At 33.2% G+C, this 19,800-nt stretch overlaps 3 protein-coding genes and 1 long non-coding RNA gene across 4 annotated transcripts in view; 2 read left to right on the top strand and 2 right to left on the bottom strand.

The window, feature by feature from the left end:
• Nucleotides 1-3: 3 nt before the first annotated feature.
• Nucleotides 4-1,282, top strand: LOC111701002 (uncharacterized). Its single transcript, XR_002765116.1, has 2 exons — nt 4-83; nt 952-1,282. It is a non-coding gene; the product is annotated as an uncharacterized LOC111701002 (long non-coding RNA).
• A 6,669-nt stretch (nt 1,283-7,951) lies between these two features.
• LOC111700997 (uncharacterized) lies at nt 7,952-10,937 on the bottom strand. The gene is made up of 5 exons (XM_023472101.1): nt 10,831-10,937; nt 9,852-9,988; nt 9,546-9,577; nt 9,299-9,471; nt 7,952-9,246 (listed from the first exon to the last, which is right to left on the bottom strand). Exons 1-5 carry the CDS (start codon nt 10,833-10,835, stop codon nt 7,989-7,991), a joined length of 1,605 nt encoding a protein of 534 aa, XP_023327869.1. The 5' UTR covers nt 10,836-10,937; the 3' UTR covers nt 7,952-7,988.
• Nucleotides 10,938-13,788: 2,851 nt separating this feature from the next.
• The window catches only part of LOC111700992 (mitochondrial 2-oxoglutarate/malate carrier protein-like), a 28,416-nt gene continuing 22,404 nt past the window's right edge, over nt 13,789-19,800 (bottom strand). Inside the window, 9 exon segments of the mRNA XM_023472096.1 lie at nt 13,789-14,461; nt 15,128-15,227; nt 16,321-16,435; nt 16,812-16,890; nt 17,479-17,508; nt 17,510-17,584; nt 18,362-18,422; nt 19,106-19,239; nt 19,510-19,571. Coding sequence (XP_023327864.1) covers nt 14,359-14,461; nt 15,128-15,227; nt 16,321-16,435; nt 16,812-16,890; nt 17,479-17,508; nt 17,510-17,584; nt 18,362-18,422; nt 19,106-19,239; nt 19,510-19,571 — 759 coding nt within the window. The 3' untranslated portion in view covers nt 13,789-14,358.
• LOC111700998 (selenocysteine-containing peroxiredoxin PrxU) lies at nt 15,383-16,212 on the top strand. Its single transcript, XM_023472102.1, has 2 exons — nt 15,383-15,676; nt 15,755-16,212. Exons 1-2 carry the CDS (start codon nt 15,413-15,415, stop codon nt 16,154-16,156), a joined length of 666 nt encoding a protein of 221 aa, XP_023327870.1. The 5' UTR covers nt 15,383-15,412; the 3' UTR covers nt 16,157-16,212.

Here is a 19,800-nt window from a genome sequence, read left to right as displayed (position 1 = left end):
TTTAGAAAACGAGACAAAAAAGATTTCAAGAAGCGGAATACTTATGGAAACATTCACATCCTCCAGAGTTTGATAAATACAGGGTTAACCACAAGGAATGAGACTTTAGAGACGACTTTACGGAATTCATCCAGTCTTTTTTCTTTCATGGTTCCCTGCAGTTGTTTCTAGCTGTGCCAAATCAATTATTTTGTCATTTTTTAACCACATTGAAGCTTTGTTCAGCCTTCCGGTCATTTATACACGACATTGAAGCCTTGTTCAGCCTTCCTGTCATTTATAAACCACATTGAAGCCTTGTTCAGCCTTCCGGTCATTTATAAACCATATTGAAGCCTTGTTCAGCCTTCCGGTCATTTATACACCACATTGAAGCCATGTTCAGCCTTCCGGTCATTTATACACCACATTGAAGCCTTCCGGTCATTTATAAACCACATTGAAGCCTTGTTCAGCCTTCCGGTCATTCATAAACCACATTGAAGCCTTGTTAGCCTTCCGGTCATTTATAAACCACATTGAAACCATGTTCAGCCTTCCGGTCATTCATAAACCACATTGAAGCCTTGTTCAGCCTTCCGGTCATTTATAAACCACATTGAAGCCATATTTAGCCTTCCGGTCATTTATAAACCACATTGAAGCCATGTTCAGCCTTCCGGTCATTTATAAACCACAGTGAAGCCTTGTTCAGCCTTCCGGTCATTTATAACCCACATTGAAGCCTTGTTCAGCCTTCCGGTCATTTATAAACCACATTAAGCCATGTTCAGCCTTCCGGTCATTTATAAACCACAGTGAAGCCTTGTTCAGCCTTCCTGTCATTTATAAACCACATTGAAGCCTTGTTCAGCCTTCCTGTCATTTATAAACCACATTGAAGCCATGTTCAGCCTTCCGGTCCTCCTTAAAGTCTTATCCATTGTGGGTAACCCTGTACCATTAAAATAGATTAAAGGATGAGATTTTAGAGACGACCGTAGGGAATATTTTATTACATTTATCGTTTCCTGAAGCTGTAAAATTTGTCTTTTACTCCCCTAAATAATTATTCTTTCATTTGAAAGTCCACAAGTCGTCGTTAGAATCTCTTCCTTTGTTGACAACCCTGTATGAAAATGCATTATTGATTAGATGCATAAAATCAGTCATTTTCAATTTTTTTAAAGCGTTTTTTGACCAGGCAAATACATATATTGAATATAGTTTATCTTTGTACATTTGAAAAATAAGAAAGAATATGAATAAACTATAATATATTTGATTAAAAGAAAGTAGATAGTTTGAATTTATGATTGAAATATTCAGATAGTTTAAGTGAAGGTTTATGAATAAGGGGAAACGTTTTAAGTTTTTTTGTACCAGAACATCATTTTACCTATCAAAAATCGGAAATATGTAAAACCAGGAGGAGGGGGCAAGGAGAGAGTACCCCGCCCTAGACCTCGATTCTTATACGCCCCTGAAGACGCTTTAAAAAGAGTTGAAGAAACCTTGTCCTCCTGTGTTGTCAAGATTTAGTTTATTCTTGGAAATCCGGGAACAATAGAATTTGAATACATGGAAGTTGGACTGTACAGTGTACAGTGCAGCATGAGAAATTGCGCGTTTTCTTGGAATAAAGTTTTATATGTTTTAACGTCAAGTCAATGTCAATGTCAATCCAAAAACCTGATTGTAAGTAAAGCAAGACTGTTGCGAATTAGACTCTATCAACGGAACCTGGCTTGGAATTACATATACATTCTCTGTAAGAGAAGTTGTAAGATCATTTTTCATTTTTACAGAATTTGTTAATGAAATTTGTTAAAACAAACATTAATGATGATAATGAATGATTATAAAAACATTAGAAAGGAAGTGATCGAAAAACTTATAAACTTTCCAGTTTTAATAATGATGATGATGATGATGATGAAATTTCGGGATCAAATCTTAATCTTAAAATATGAACTTGGTCAACTCCCTTAATACCCAAGGTCTGCAAAGAGGCCTTAAAAAAAGCATCAATTTCAATGTTCTAAAAATTGCAATTTTTCAATAATATTCTAAAGCAATTGATGTATTACTTTTAATGCGTAGGCCTATATAAGTAATCTTGATTTTAAAATCCAAATAGAAAAGTGTTTTATTCTTGATATTGATTACTTCTTAATAAGCAAGAAATGCGCAAGTCACTTTCGCAGAGAAACTGCCAATGAAAATAAACAAATATACAAAATAATTCATACTTGATCACAAACAGTTTTTAAGGATACCTTTATAATTCAGATAGTGCCATCTTGGTTTGGTCGCAGGGCCACTTGAAAATTAATTGTTTTAAAAATAAGAATGGTGGTGTCCTTTTAAACTGACAATAAAAGCATATTTGTTTTGTTTTGTTTTTGTTTTGATCCAGTATCTGTGGGAAGTGTAATGTGTTTCAATATATGGCCGAGGCCGTTTGCAAAAACAGATTAAATTGGCGAACTGTAGATCTCATCTATATACTGATTATAATCATTCAAATACAACATTCATGCATTTATATATATATATATATATACGTATTATTCACACTATCTAACTTGCTAACTTTCAGTTCATATTATTTTTTAATTTGAATCTTACAATCTTATAATTGATAAACTTATGAATAAATAATTAAAAGCATAACTCCGTTAAAGGGACTGTAAGACTGCAAGCGTAATTTCAAGTGACCCTCAAGGCAAAGATGGCAAATGCCCAATTTACCAAATATGGTAACCTTAAAATTTAGCTTTGTTTGATCAAGTAAAAATTATATTTGCATATTTTTGCACTATAGTTTCAGTAGAAGTAAATATTTCCAATTACTGTTATATCGCCGATATAAGAATTCCTATCTCTAATTGGATTATGAGATAGATAGAAAGATAGATGTTACCGCCCTACTATTTCTATTGGTTCAGAATAGACAACAAACACATGGCTGAATCCTGAATGGATCAGGCGCTAATGGACTCGGCATACTAGAGTGTTTGGTTCTTTAAACTGTATATATGTTATATTTGCGGTTTCTCTGCATAAGTGACTTGCCGCATTATTTGCTTATCAGAAGCATTGGGAGAAATTCACAGAAATTAACACTTTTTCAGTCAGGAAAAAACAACGTTATCTTCCACATTTTAGATCAGCTATACGGGCAAAAAATCAGTCTGTAATCTGTATATTGTCTGTATATTAAAGGGACAGTAAAGGAAAAATGAAAGGGGGTATAGGCTGAAAGCTAATCACTTTAGCTCTTGATCGCGACCCATGAAAGTTTTATCTGATGTTCCTGTCTCGAGAAATTGATATAAAACTGTGTTAAAATTATACGAAAATTCATATATGTAAAATTTTGAAAATCTGAAACTTAAATCACGTGACCAGAACTTTCACCAATGGCAGAGCAGTATACTGATCACGTGTCTCTGCCTGTATCACGTGACCACTTTACTGCACTGCCATTGGTGGAATTTCTGGTCAAGTAATACGGACGTAAAAATAATATTATGAATGAAATCTATTGAAAATAGAAACAACAAACATAAAAGTAAACCTAAATTACAATTAGCTTTCTCTGGGATATCATCTTTTTCAGATTGGTTGCTGTTTTTCTGAGCATGGTCTGTTTAAACCTACTATTTCTATACGAAATTGTATATATATGCATTTTCGTACAAGTTTGAAACAGCTTTATATCAACTCTCGAGTTAGGAACTTCAGATAGGCGTCTCAAGGGTCTCGATGAAAAGCTAAAGTGATTAGCTTTCGGCCTATACCCCCTTTCATTTTTCCTTTACTGTCCCTTTAAGAATGAATGAATGAATGAATTTTCTATTTAAATTTTTTTTAATTCTGGTCTCTTTGTATAAAAATAAATAACTTATAAAGTTTAGCTACAGAAACAATGAAGGAAATTGTTAGATTTGCAATACTTTTAAACAAATTTTGAAAGTTTATTAGAGATCAATTAATTGTGTGTTCAGTTTATAAACTGCTTTACATAATGCAAAGCAAGTTTTACTCATTTTAAGCATCATGGGCACCTACGGAAGTTAACGTTTTCATTTTTTTGAAAAACGGTCTTTTCATTATGAAAACGACGACGAAAAATTGAAAACGAAACGATCGTTTTTTTCAAAAAGTTCGTTTTTTAAAAATGGTCGTTTTTAAAACGATCGTTTTGATATACTTCGATATATATCGATTTGAAATACTTTTTAAGAAAGAAACACTAGGATATCTTTCACGGATCAGAAACTGTGAATCAGAAATTTCAACTTAGTAAAGAAATCGAGTTTTAGCCACAAACTAGGATTCCTATATCCTTGTAACATAATATGTTGTATGAACTTAGATATTTTAAACTATGAATTCTGTTAAATTGAATTAATTCTGTCAAATAATCTAAGTTTGACCCATACGAGATGTTTACACCATCAGGTTGCAAAGATATGTAAATCTTTATCCAATTAAGTTAGTGGCAAAGACCAAAGATCAACGTGTTTCAAACCAAGTCCTCTGGGCTGAAACAACACCTATATAGAGTTGGGCACGAAGCATCCTTAATTTCTTGGTTATCTATATATTTGCAAATAGATCGTGTGCCAAAACCTTGTAAAGACATAGTTGTCTGTGTTTTACACTTGGAAGCGAAAAACAATTAATTGTTTTAAAAATAAGAATGGTGGTGTCCTTTTAAACTGACAATAAAAGCATATTTGTTTTGTTTTGTTTTTGTTTTGATCCAGTATCTGTGGGAAGTGTAATGTGTTTCAATATATGGCCGAGGCCGTTTGCAAAAACAGATTNCAACATTGTTCCTTCCACGCCACATATTAACTTTTTTTGTCTTCCGGCAGCCATAAGCCACAGCCGTCCGGTCTTCCATGCCACAACATTTGAGTCTTCTGGCAATTATTACGTTTTTAAATGATAAATTTAGGGCATTGAAATCTCAATTTTTAAAATCAGTCGCATTACGCGAATGATCATTTTAAGAAATTTTTGAAGTTTATAAAAGATCAATTAATTGTGTGTTCAGTTTATAAACTGCTTTACATAATGTAAAGCAAATTTTACATCATTTTAAGCATCATGGGCACGGCTAGGGATGTTAACGTTTTCATTTTTTTGAAAAACGATCTTTTCGTTATGAAAACGAACACGAAAAATCGAAAACTAAAAGATCGATTTTTCAAAAAGTTCACGTTTTTTAAAAATGGTCGTTTTTAAAACAATCGTTTTGATAAAAATCGTTGTTTCGTTAACGATCGTTAACGACGACCCTTCGTTAAGACAAAATTGTTTGAGGTAGTCTAAGAATAAGAAAAGATGAGAAAAATCACAGTATTAACTGAGCGGTACAGATTTCCTCAAAAAATTCTATTTTGCAATTTTCTCGTTAAATAGTGCAAATTTTCAGTAATGGACACCCCTTGAACTTTCAGAGTATGTTATGGAACATTGTTTTTATTTTTTATGTCTTAAAAATAAGCCATTTTAGAGGAAAGGTTGAATTTAGTTTTTTGGATACTAATCTTAGCCGTTTAAATTAGGAGGAATTGTCATTTCAATTTACAACTTAAATATAAAGATTTTAGACATCTTTTGCAGGAAAGCTAATATGTGGCATGGAAGGGAAAAATGGTGTTGCTTATGGGCATGGCTGCCTGCCTTCTCCCGCTCATGGAGAGGGGGGGGGGCGAGTACTCCAAGATAGGGGGTTTTCCTTGAATGTTCTATATATAAATGTGTTTGATCATAACTAATGAAACCCTGAACCGATTTGCCTCAATTAACTTGAAAGTTCTAAGTAGAGTGGGTGTACTTTTAAAGCGAAATTTTAAATTCCAGACAAATCTGGGTTCCAAACTCCCAAGCTAGTGTACAATAAAGTACAATAAAGTACAATAAAGTACAATAAAGTACAATAAAGTACAATAAATACAATGAACAAAACAATTTACATTGTACACGGTCAGTGTAGAATGTACAACACAATTTACATTGTACACGGTAAGTGTAGAATGTACAAAACAATTTACATTGTACACGGTAAGTGTAGAATGTACAAAACAATTTACATTGTACACGGTAAGTGTAGAATGTACAAACAATTTACATTGTACAAGGTCAGTGTAGAATGAACAAAACATTTTACATTCTACAAGGTCAGTGTAGAATGAACAAAACAATTTACATTGTACAAGGTCAGTGTAGAATGAACAAAACATTTTACATTCTACAAGGTCAGTGTAGAATGAACAAAACAATTTACATTGTACAAGGTCAGTGTAAAATGTACAAAACAATTTACATTGTACACGGTCAGTGTAGAATGAACAAAACAATTTACATTGTACACGGTCAGTGTAGAATGAACAAAACAATTTACATTCTACACGGTCAATGTAGAATGAACAAAACAATTTACATTCTACAAGGTCAGTGTAGAATGTACAACACAATTTACATTGTACACTGTCAGTGTACAATGAACTTAGAGTAAAAGGACAATATTAAATAAAATATCAAAATTACTCTAAATAAATAAATTACGCTATTGAATAGGCATGGGCCAAGGAAATTCCATTAACAAGTGATTGATTATACAATGAAAACGAAAGCTGTGGAATATGAAGACGACATTAGTTAATGGGTTTATACAGAGCGTTCCTTCCCATACTGGATAATTTCCAAGATGTAATGCTGAAATACGCACATAATACTCGGAAACGACCAAGTGGTTTCTAAATGCAAATTTTTAATACTTTGATCAACCATTTGCGCAAACATTACCAATCACAAATTAACAATAAAACCTATCTGTATCTACAATTACAGAAGAAATCGTTAAGATTATCATGTATAATAAAACAAGACATTCTTATATATATATATATATATGTTGCGTTAGTGACGTTCCTTTTCAAAAGAAAAGTTGATAAATTTCTTTTTCATTTATAAGACTAATAACTGGATTTGAGATATTAGAATTTGCAAATTTTTCATTTAATTTTGCAAATTCTAAGAAAGGAATCTAAGTGGGGGCAAATGGGTTTAAATCCATAATTATCAATTTGTATTTTCTTCTCTACAATCCTATGTAAGGATAATAGTTTTTACCGATCAGGAAATGTCAAAATATTTTAATTAATTGATTTAAAGTAAATTGCTTCAATAATAGCGTGGGAAGTGTGAGAATTAAACTCTCCCAAGTTCAACTATGAAATATGTTCTGAGCTGGGAACTTTAGAATGGATAACCTTTAATCCCAACTACTTAATCCGAATATCCACTGTGGAAACTTTTCATTTTTGTCCTAATCCACTCTTTTTCTCTCTCCTTGGATATCCGTTAATTGTTTTCTCCAATGAGAATATTTCTGTTCTCTCATTGATTGCCCGCTTTTCTCTGATTGGCTGCTACAGTTTCTAAGAAGATTAAATATTAATTTGAATTTTATCGTTTTTCATACACTTTTAAGATAATCTTGCAAGATTATGTTAATCTTGAGATTGTCAAAAAGAGAGGATCATGCATTAATCCCGATATCCACCATTCTAAAGTTTTCAGCTCCGGGACATTAATAACCCTTCCTATTATTTCTAGTAAACAATGTCCGAAAAATAATAGAATCAAGAGAATTTTAGATATATTACTAATAATCAATTAAAGTTAAATTTAGGATATTAAGAAGGCTGCATTAAAAGCAAGATCCAGAACATTATGAAACCGGAAGATGGTAATAATTAAGCAACATCTTTAATTGTTTGAATAATTAAGAAACAGAATCGAAGAACAAGAATTTTTTTAATTTGAATTATTTTACAGAATTAATAACACTAAAAACTGGATTACTGGCTATGAGGCAAAGGGCTGTAACAGGTTCTAAAGATTAGACAAAAAAGCTTTAAAATTAGGTTAAGTAAAACAAGCCATGTAAAATAAATCTATATTTTCTTAAATTTTACATAAAACTAATCATCGGCAGCAAAACGTACAGGAGGGAAAGTATTATCAGCGGGTTTGAAGTGAGCATACTGCGAGTGTGGATTGAAGGGTTGATTAACCAGATCCAGATTTTGAGAACTCTGGGAATACTCTGAACTGTACGGATTATAATATCTACCCGTTGTAGTCGACCAGAGTAAAGAATTGTCATACATTCCATTCTGGTGAGCTGCTTGGTACCGATCTTGAGTAAAGCCCAGCCTACTTCCAGAAGGATTGTACTGAGAACCGGTTACATGGCTTATCCCAGCCTGCTTGAATAAATACTTGTCCGAGGAACTAATGACCTCGCCATCTTCATTTCTGAAGTTCTGAGTCAGCTGTTGCTGAGGAGTACGTTGTAGGAACGGGCTAGCCCCCTGGAGCCCAGCGGGGTTAAACTGACTGATAGCAACCGTACCAAAATAACCAAACGTAGCCTTTAAGAAGATAACCCAGTTGTTGTATCCTTTATGTCCGGCTTCATAACTCTTCTTTATTCCTAGAAGTTCATATGTTCCTGGTTTAAAGCTTCCACAGTTAATTTGATTCCAATATAAACTACGAGACTCGGTACTAAAAGCATCAACAGTTCCCAAGGTTTCCATGTTCTTCACATACTTACCAAACCAGCATTGGGAATAACCAGTGATCAAATGGTGGTCAATATTCAACCTTTTACCTAGAGGCAAATATCCAGAACTGATCAACTCCTCAAGCTGATTCATATCAAATGCTAGATGCTGGCCTTGTGGAGTGAATTTGAAGGCTTCCATATCTTGGACATTAAAATCAGAGCCTATGCCAAAAGATCTGTACTTAGGGTCTTCAAGAAATGGGTTCCTGAACTCACCGGTGTTAATGGTTCCAACATGAAGAGCAGGAGCGTAGTGATCCATCTGGTTTGAAATAGCAGAGTAGGTTGCATACCCAGCATTTTGACGAGTCATAGCTTTCACTTCATCCTCCATACCATAGTTAATATTATCCCACCAGGCATCTTCATTTGGGACCTCAATGGTTTTAACCAGCTTCGGGTTGGCATAATCAGTAGATCTTCTCCGGCGTCTGGATTCCATCTTTTTGAGGTATCTAGCATCAGGGGCAGACATTGTTCTCTGTTCAGGGTACTGAGGAGGGTATTGAGGAGGGTATTGAGGAGGGAACTGAGGGAAGGGAGGGTAACCACCGGGTCCAAACCAGGGTAATCTGAACCAGTTAGGAAATGCAGGCATGCCAAATGGTCTGAAATCACAAAAAATAAAATATATTTTTTAAAATGTATATAATCACTTACAAGTATCCTTGAGGTGGGGGAGCAATTTGCTGCATATTGTCTTCCATCTCATCAGACTCTTCATCAGCCTCTTTATAAACCTCATCATTAAGGTGTTCCTGTTCAACATAGTCTTCATGCTTAGTGACTGGGGAGTCACCAGTAGGTCCAGGGGTGTATGTTTTTTCAATTTCCTGAAATATAATCTAAATTAGTGTCCAGGACATTTTGACTTAAAAAGATGGAATGAAGATTTTAAAAAATTTACCTTAGCTAAGGTTTTCAAAGAGCCGTCATCAACTGAAAAAAAAGTAATTCAAGAAATTTACATTTAACAAGTCAAATACAAACAATCTGTAGCATCAAACCTATAATTTTCTTTAACTATAACACTAAAACATTAATTCACTAAGATGGATTACTTCATTAATAAAATTAAAACTTTCATTAAAAGACTATAAAAGGTTGCTTAATTTAAGAATCCAAAATATCTCAATAATCGCCTTTAGGGCCAAGAATATTCAAGAGTAAAACTCAGGGGGAAGCGGGAGGGGGGGGGGCGGAAATTACTTACCAAGTTTAGAATCTTTTTGGGAACTTCCAGGATCCAACTTCAGAGGTTCAGACGGGGGTTTAACAGACGCCACATAATCTGCAGGAGGAGGGGGAGCCAGGACCCCTACTCCAAGGAGTACTAAGGCGAGCACACACCTTAAAAAGAAATCATTGCAGCGATAAACTTCATATTTGCCTATTCAGATCAAGAATATGGATTAGAGATTTTTTCTGAAACAATTTTTTAGAAGCAAAATAGTATTTTATGAAAAAGTAAGCACGTTTGTAAAATTCATTTGAAAAATGGCTTGTTACAAGATGAACAATTTAAGAATAAAAATCACCAGTATAAGCGAGAGAACTCTTGTCTAACTTATTAAATTAAGCATCATTAGAACTGGGTTGAATTTTCGAATTCAAATCAATTTACAGAATTGAAAAGTTTAAAAGGATTATTTTAAACTACTATTTACTATAACTCGTCCAAAATTGAATATTTATTACTGCTGTGAATGCTTTGGCCAACAAATAAAATTCAAATTTTTCATTTCAACTTGATTTCTTCTTTTTTCTCCAGTTTTATCATCGAAAGATAATATTCGAAACATTTGTATTACAGTAATTAATGTTTTTAATGGAGACTGATATAAAAAGGGCGATGAAGCAGATGAAAATTGACACTTCTGTGAAAGTACTAAGTTTAGCTATGTATACACAATAACATGACCACTAGACAAAGCGAAGAGCACCAATTGTAATTGTTACCACCAAAAAAAAGAATTCATAATTCCGTCACAAGTCTGAACATCTAAATAATGGGCCTCATATTCCTATTAATCCAAATTATATCGTCGTTAAGAGATCAAACAACACTAACCAGAAAAATCGATACTAAGATACTTAATCAGTTATAAAGACCAACACGAATATCAGTTCAATTAAATAAAAATTGTTAAGTATGTAAAAATATTGTCCATTAGAGTGCAATTAACACTCACCTCATCCTAACTGGCTATAAATTTTAGACTGCTGTGAAAGAATAAAGCTAACACATCAACACCTCTGGATAATTCGAACAAAGAAAGCGTACTGCATTAGTAGTACACATTTTTTGTACACAGAATGTAAATAAACAATAAACATGTTCGAGAATATGGAAGAAAAAAAAATGATTCATTTTTATTTAACTAACAGTTTGAAAGTAAAATAAAAAATTGTATTGTTTTTTTAATAACATTATAATATGATTCTTTATTCTGTTATTAAAACTGTTTTTCATTCTTTTAAACTTGTTTTAGGATTAATTCTCTAAAATGCTTGTTTTTCTCTTGATTTGCTCTTTAATTTACCTACGAACAATTCTACCTTTTCCATTTTTTTTAAGTTCAATGAGTTCTATCCTTCAATATTTATATTAATTACAATTACAAATTATTTCATTTTTTATTCCTAATTCCTACATTTTGTTAAACTTTGTTTTTGCTCAATTTCTTATTTCCACTCCTATTATCTTCAATTCTTATTCCTTAATGCTCATCAACTCTGCATGATATTCCTCTCAACTCTGATATTCCTCTCAACTCTGAAATTCCTCTCAACTCTGATATTCCTCTCAACTCTGGTATTTCTCTCAACTCTGATATTCCTCTCAACTCTGAATTTCCTCTCAACTCTGATATTCCTCTCAACTCTGGTATTTCTATCAACACTGATATATTCCTCTCAACTCTGATATTCCTCTCAACTCTGAAATTCCTCTCAACACTGATATATTCCTCTCAACTCTGATATTCCTCTCAACTCTGATATTTCTCTCAACACTGATATATTCCTCTCAACTCTGATATTTATTCTTTATTCCTTATTTCTGTTTCAACTCTTTATTCTCTTAAATTCCTTATTCATTTTTTACACTTTTTATCTTGTATTAAAGCCAAGTTCCAACCCACTCAACTGAAAAAATTAATCCAAGCTAATACATTCCAGTAGTTCTACCGACCCCGATCAACATTTGAGGGGTTTCAGAGATATGATCGGACACACAGACAGACAGACAAAAAGACAGATTGTTACTTAATCTTCATATATAGATTGCTTCTCAAAATCCTATACTAATTATTATTCCTTCTCAAATCCTATATTTCTTCATCATTTATTATTCGTACATAGCTGTAGAAGAAAGTGTCAGAAACGACCCATGATTATTGAGAGACATGTCCGATTCACCAAGGTACCCATTTTACAGTGTTGAATTCTATTAATTTCATTCTTTTTCTCTGATAGATTTGTTGGCAAGTCACTTTAATATTGCAAAGTTTAAATCAATTATTTCTTTAGAAGTTCTTACTCGATTCCTCTATTCTTTTCTCCTTCATTACTCTTTCTACCGTTCCTTTTCCGTTGCACCTCATCCTACCGTTCCATTCTCTTTCACTTCTCTTCCTACCGTTACATTCTCCTTTGCTTATCCTACCGTTCCATTCTTCTTCACTACTCTTCCTATATCATTCCATTTTGACTTACTACACTTCCTACCATTTAATTATTCTTCACTACCCTTCCTACCGTTCCAATCTTCTTCATTACTATTCCTATCGTTCCATTTTCCCTTACTACACTATCTACCGTTCCATTTTCCCTTACTACACTATCTACCGTTCCATTTATCTTCATTCCACTTCCTACCACTCCGATCTTCTTCACAACCCTTCCTACTGGAACCTCATTTTCCTTCCTGCTATCGTTAAATTCTCCTGTACTACTCATTCTACTGTTACATCCTTCTTCACTACTCTACCATCCATTCCATTCTCTCACACTTCCCTTCCTCACTTTCCTTTCTCCCGTACTACACTTCCTACCATTTCATTCTCTTTGCTCCTCATCCTACTCTTCCGTTCTCCGTCACTTCTATTCCTACCGTTCCATTTACAATTCATACTATTCCTACCGTTCCATTATCCATAATACTCTTTAATACCGTTCCTTCATTCTTTATTTATCTTGAAAACGTTTCGTTCGTTCTACTCTTCTTTACTTCTATTCCTCCTATTTCGTTATCCTTTACTACCCTCCTACCATTTCATTTCCTTTTACCAAATGCATAGCGTTCCATTCTTCTTTACTTCTCTTCCTCCTATTTCGTTATCCTTTACTAACCTCCTACCGTTCCATTTCCTTTTACCAACTTTATAGCGTTCCATTCTCCTTTACTTCTCTTCCTCCTGTTTTGTTATCCTTTACTACTCGCCTGCCGTTCCATTTTCTTTTACCAACTTCATAGCGTTCCACTTTCCTTTACTTCTATTCCTCCTGTTCAGTTATCCTTTACTACCCTTCTATCGTTGAGTTTCCTTTTACCATCTACATAGCGTTCCATTCTCCGTTCCAGCTTTTCCTCCAATTTAAATCGAAATTTAAAATTCAATTTGATTAAATTGGTCTCGATATTATCAAACCTTATTAACCACAGAAGACGAACAATACTGACGACAAAGAACTCAGTTATGACAATTTTTGATTAAAATTGATCTGTTGTTTATTAACAGCATTGAATGATTTTGGAAGAAAAACACGAGAAATATTAATGTCAGAACAAATAAAAAAATAAATTCCGTGCGGTCAGGTACAAACATCATTTTTTGTGGGTAACCCTATATATCATGGACCGCACTATTTTCTAACATTTTTCTTTGTTATTTTAAGATCTACTAGCTGACGGGCCCGACGTCGCCCGTGGAAAAAAATTTAAAAAGTTTGATANACCCAAGGGTGTCCACAAAAGATTTCAGCCCAATCGGTCCAGCCGTTTGGCCGACTATAGGCAAAATATATATCTACGAATGTCTTGTTTTATTATACAAATTTCCAAGATATTTCGTCAAATTAAATCATTTTAAACTAAAATCTTTTATTGCTATAGTTTTAACTAGCTAGCACTGAAAATAAATGCTACGAAATTTCAGCAATTTAATGAGGTTTAAATTTATCTGTGAAGGCATTTACATATTATTCATATTTGATGCGTTTTGATAACAAAATACATAGTATGTTGTTTTGATAACAAAATACATCGTATGTTTTGATAACAAAATACATAGTATGTTTTGATAACAAAATACATAGTATGTTTTGATAACAAAATACATAGTATGTTGTTTTGATAACAAAATACATAGTATGTTGTTTTGATAACAAAATACATAGTATGTTGAGAATTTAATTCAAGTTATTAAAAAAAGAAGCAGAAGGTTGGAAAATTAAAATTACAATATTTAATACGGACTAGATGTTATTGAGCGAGTTGCTAAACAAACATAGTTCGCCTTTTATGGATTAGAAAAAAAGTTTTGATTTTTCATCGACTAGAACAGAAAAATTGACGAAACTTAATTTTGATATTTTTTGTGACTGTCAGTAAATAAATTTATATATTTTGATTACAAACTGAATCTGAATAATCTGCACGATGTTTATAAATCTAAATTTCCGCGAGGGTTTCGTCTAGGTCATGATTTTGATGAGATTTAGAGTCCTCCAGAGCCTCCCTGGATTCCGTGAACGTAGAAAAGATAAGATTTGTTCATCTGTTCAAGAAATATGAACGTGATCACAGTGTGGGGACCCAACCTGAAAATAAAAGATCATATTTTTAAATGTCACGAGTTGATTTAAAAATTGTTAATTGTTAATTGAAAGATCCAATGGTTAATCTATCCTTGTGAAATTTTAAAAGGACTCTGTTCGCGTAGTTTTAAGTGACCCTCCATGCAAAGATGACAATGTCCTATTTACAATCGTTTTTATGGTTTAAATGTGCTTAATTGTAATAATTTTCCTTCATTAGAAAGGCACCAGTCCCTTTTGTGGATAAGTGACAATTGAAAAATCAGTATTTAAAATCATAAACCTTTCAAAATCATACTCAGACAACAGTGTTACATGTACATATAAAGGATACCGTTGTGTATCGGGCATTGGCATCTTTGCATGAATGGTCAATTCAAAATTATGCTTCCAATCCCTTAACATTGACTATTTCTCCACTTCTGTAAACCAGGGGGAGGCGTGTAGACAATTTTAACTTCAACCTATCAGAAGTAGGTTTTTTATCGGACAAGAATGATTATAACAAATATTTAAACAAGAATCCTACAGCACAACCATTTTTGAAAAATAGTTTATCTTTGAAAACTTTTAAGAAAGTTGAAAGAATATTTTTTGAACATATAACCACTGTAAAATTCGATTTTATTTAAAACAATTCAATAATTTGTTAAAAAAAAACATTCGAACCTGAAGTAATAAGGTGTGAAACCTTTCCAAAGAGAGAAAAATCCTTCTTGTTTAACAACCTTTGAGAGTACATCAACGGCTCCCTTGTATTCTGGTTTACCTAAAATATGGAATAATCAATGATAACATTGAAATTTATTAAAAACATGGATTTTATTTTGAATGAGATTAAAAACAAGCACAACAAGTTAAAATTCTAAAATTAATTAAATTTAAAATATTCTACCAATAAATCCACGAAATGAATTTTAAAAATCCGCAAACCATTTCCACGAGAAAACGAACATGGACAGGATCGGAGACGCAAATAAACCAATCGAGGCAAGAATGGCTGAAGTGCGAGAGGAGAAAAAGGTTGTCCATGTCCCAAAAGATGCTTTAAACTCGGGTGTGGACACTTCAGAATACCTAAAGGAACAACTTTCGCTGGGCTTGGATTATATGTTTAATTTATCTACCCCAGTACTTCCGGGGGATGAAGCTCCACTTTTCGAGGCACCATCACTGGAGAAAGGTGTTTCTAAAGTCACAAACCTGTCCGAATTAAAGGTATTTTTTAATCATTGACATTAATTTTAACAATCAGTTCCCATTTTAAGACGTTTAAAGCATATTTTAATTGTTCAGGGCCGAGTAGTACTGCTTGTGTTCTACCCTAAGGATATGAGTATTGAGAGCGAGGAAACGATGAACCTGTTGACCGACATGGCCCTAGCTCCAGAGCTTGATCTCCAACTGTTGACCATCTCTACCGACACTATAGAAACTCATAGGGCGTGGTCGGAACAACGAGAGGGTGGGACTCCTCCAGTAATAATGCTATCAGATAAAAACGGACATATCGCTCAGATGTACGGAGTTTTGGACTCCAACAACCATGTTGCGTTCCAGTCAGTGTTCTTGATAGACCCTGAGGGCTTGGTACAAGGAAGCAGGGTGGCAGGAAGGGGCGGTCTACAACCCAATACCGCCTCAGATATGCTGGATTTTATCAGAGCAGCTTTGAAGCCACAGGATCAAGTGGAATAGTTTTAAGAACAGAATACTTGTATAAAATCCAAAAATAAATTATTATGATTTTTTTATTTGATTATTTTCGATTGTTCAGAAACAATCCCAAAATGCTGTACCATGCATTAAAGCATAATAAATGTAAAACACACAAAATGTTGTGACTATCAAATTTTATTTACCATCAATATACTTCATGCTCTGTAACCTAGTCTTGGCAATATCAACAGGCATAGATGCAATAGTAGTCACCAGGCCTGATATCATTGATGCAACAAAGTGGCAGAAAATACCATCCTAAAACATATTAATTCCTTAAAAAAATCATGTGTACTATATAATATAATGAAGATTGGGGAAGATGGAGAGGGGTTGGGTTGTTGAAAAATTTGGCATTTCCACATGAAAAATTAATTATAAATTGAAATAATTTTAAATCAATGCAAGCTACTTAAAACAATGTTTGTAAATGAAAAGATATAACGTATACATTTCTTATCATAAAACACAAGGGATATGCATTTTAAGCTTTTGATTGTGATAAACATGGCGCCCCCCTCCAACTGACCCCCTAAAATATACACCTCTTTAATAAAATGTTGTAAGCGATTGTGCCATTTGAACTTGAAATCTACACATTGTTTCCAAAAAAAGAACAGCGAAAAGACAATACCTGAATATATCCAGATCCAAGTATAATTTGCTTAGCTTGGCTGTAGGTAGCCAACTGGGCAGCATTTACTACCATAGCCCTGTTACAAATCATTTATAAATAAAAAATAAATAGCGTTTATTTAAATTTTACATTTTTATAAATTCATCGCAATTTTCCTTGATCTTATATTATGTATCATGAGAGGAATTGTCCACACGTAATTTCAAATGACCCCTGATTTGAATATTACACCACACGCCTGATTATCAGCGATACCCTTTCTAAATTTTTCACATTTTTTTCTGTCTAAAAATTGACAATTTTTCATAAAATGAACATTAACAGTGACATGCGGATCTATGCAACAGAGACGAGGAAGAAAATAGACTGAGTATATGTATGTATGTATAAGGTAGTTAAGCGGTATCGCGTTATTACCTAAAAAAAGGTTAAAAGGTAACGTTGTGAATATTGAATAAATAGGACATTTACCTTTAAAAGGAGGTTTACATGAAATACAGTTAACAGTACCTTTAATGGGATAGACCGGCTATACTCAGTTTAACTACCTTACATAGCCGGTCTGTCCCTTTAAGTAAACAATTGAAGAAAACAAAATTATAAATTTACTGAATGATATAAAACGGGAATATTTAAAAATAGAATTGGGAGAAAGATTGATTACCTTCCCATTGTAGGAGTAGCTCCTCTCCATTATTCTAGCAAGAGCATTAAATACAGATGTATAGTTTCTTCTTTTATCAACAGGTAGAGATCCATCAGATGTCATTCTAACCAATAAGCTCAATCAATATTTAGAATCATTTAATATAATCTAATGTTAGAGAGAAGGAAATTTTTACTTTACAGGTAAGATTAGGTTACACTTTACCAAAAGGTTCACAAAAATTGGTCGAAAATTCAAATTCAAATTTCCCGAAAAGAAGTTAGTTGTACGCAATTTTATTGTCTTTTGAGATTTTTGAAGAAAACTTCGCATAGTGGGTTGTATTTTACTTAATCGTCCCAAGGGAAAGTTGTACGCAATTTTATCGTATTTTGAGATTTTTGAAGAAAACTTCGCATAGTGGGTTGTATTTCACTTAATCGTCCCAAGGGAAAGTTGTACGCAATTTTATCGTCTTTTGAGATTTTTGAAGAAAACTTCGCATAGTGGGTTGTATTTTACTTAATCGTCCCAAGGGAAAGTTAAACAATTTTACGTTTGCCAAAATGCGTAAAAATAAATGAAAAAACTGCTTTGTATTGGAAATGCTTTTAAAATATGGTTTAAGGAATAGTTCTCGTCAATCAATATAAGTAATAAAATAAAAATAATCGTTTCATAAACGATACACTGCGCCTGATGAACAATAATCAAACACTAATCGTTTCTAATCCACAAAGAATGGAAAAAATTTCGGCCATCTTTCTGGCTGGACTGTGCTGAAAACATTTTTAAGACATTTTTACACAGACTTACACTGCTAAGTATCAAATGTTTTAACTAAATTGATAAATACAAAATTATTTAACACATATATATAATAATTTGAATAAGTTTATTCCTGATGAGTGCAACCTCAGCAGGGGTTCCTACAAATGCTCCAGAAGCACCAGCAGCCATTCCTATAATTATCATGAGTTTTGCATATTAAATTATTGAATTTAAAAACATATTAATTTCTTTAATCAATATTAATATCAGCAACATTAGATACAGATAGATATCACAACTGTTCTACAGATATCTAGTTTTCAATATCTCATTTTTGTATTTTCGTCACGAAGCATTTTGCAAATTCTGATTCGATCTTTTTAAGGCCTAACTTTGAAAAGAGTAAAGATGTTGGGATTTTCCTCCTATATATAAATTTTTTGTTTTTTACTGTAAAAAGAGAAGATGCTAAGAGATAAAGCCACAATTTAAACTTGAAATAGAAGATGGGCGCGATGCGCTCTAAAAGCCTAGTTTTATAAAAAAAAAGTGTCTTTAAGAAGCAAAAATACGAGCTGTGTTCTAGTTCGAAACTAAAATGCATGACATTTCTAGAAATATTTTCCCCTTCGTTATTCATCATTACTAAAATACAGGGGTCGGCGTTTATATCAATACAATTGAGACGACTTTTTGGTTTAAGTTTTGATTACTAACAAGAATTTTACAAGCTGTTAATTGACAGCTTATTCTTGTTTCCATGTTTAGGTGTATTCATGCTCTTTGAATGGCTTGGTAGAAATCAAAATTTAAATCAAAAGTCGTCTTCATTGTAATGATATATACTACGACCCCTGTACTTAGCTTACTTTACCTAAACCAGCTTTCATAAAGAACCCAGGTGGTGTTCCCTCAGTGGAGAAGGTTTCGAATAACCAAGTATAGATTCCAAGCCGAGTTGTAGTATAGGTTGCCTGCCTACAAATAATCAAGTAAAAGACCCTGGAAAGTTTTTATTTAACTAGCGAATTTTTTTAAGAAGGAGGCAATTTAATGAGTTAACAATTTTTAAGAAGGAGGTAATTTAATGAGTCAAACACTTTTTAAGGAGGTAATTTAATGAGTTAACAATTTTTAAGAAGGAGGTAATTTAATGAGTTAACAATTTTTAAGAAGGAGGTAATTTTATGAGTAAACACTTTTTAAGGAGGCAATTTAATGAGTTAACACTTTTTAAGAAGGAGGTAATTTTACCCCCAATAGAACTGAAAATATTACCTAGCTACCCCCATTAGAACTGAAAAAGAACTTGGCCTAGGACCTGCCTGAACCTTCATGACCTAGAATTAAAAACAATTATTTGGGTAATTAATAACAAAGTCGATCAATCTGCTGGGAAATATTCATGATTCAGAACATTAGTGTTGTTAATCTCGGAATTAACCATTAATCTGTGTCTTATCAAGCTAGACCTACGGATTAATTAAATTCCTCTCCGAAATACAGTGGTCGCCATACCTAGCAGGAATACTTTAAATTAAAGGATAAATGCTGTTCTCAAACATCTAA

This window comes from Eurytemora carolleeae, unplaced genomic scaffold, assembly GCF_000591075.1.
Source record: "Eurytemora carolleeae unplaced genomic scaffold, Eaff_2.0 scaffold441, whole genome shotgun sequence".
Lineage (NCBI taxonomy): Eukaryota > Metazoa > Arthropoda > Copepoda > Calanoida > Temoridae > Eurytemora > Eurytemora carolleeae.
The sequence above is the reverse complement of the archived record's forward strand: the minus strand, read 5'-3'. Positions and strand labels throughout refer to the sequence as shown.

Excerpts from the sequence above, each read along its gene's own strand:
- LOC111700998 (XM_023472102.1), top strand. The coding sequence starts at position 15,413 with ATGGACAGGATCGGAGACGCAAATAAACCAATCGAGGCAAGAATGGCT. Across the intron at positions 15,677-15,754 it reads CAAACCTGTCCGAATTAAAG|GGCCGAGTAGTACTGCTTGT; the intron begins GTATTTTTTAAT and ends TTAATTGTTCAG.
- LOC111700997 (XM_023472101.1), bottom strand. Across the intron at positions 9,578-9,851 it reads CCAAAAAGATTCTAAACTTG|TTGATGACGGCTCTTTGAAA; the intron begins GTAAGTAATTTC and ends CTTTTTTTTCAG. Across the intron at positions 9,472-9,545 it reads CTTTGAAAACCTTAGCTAAG|GAAATTGAAAAAACATACAC; the intron begins GTAAATTTTTTA and ends ATTATATTTCAG.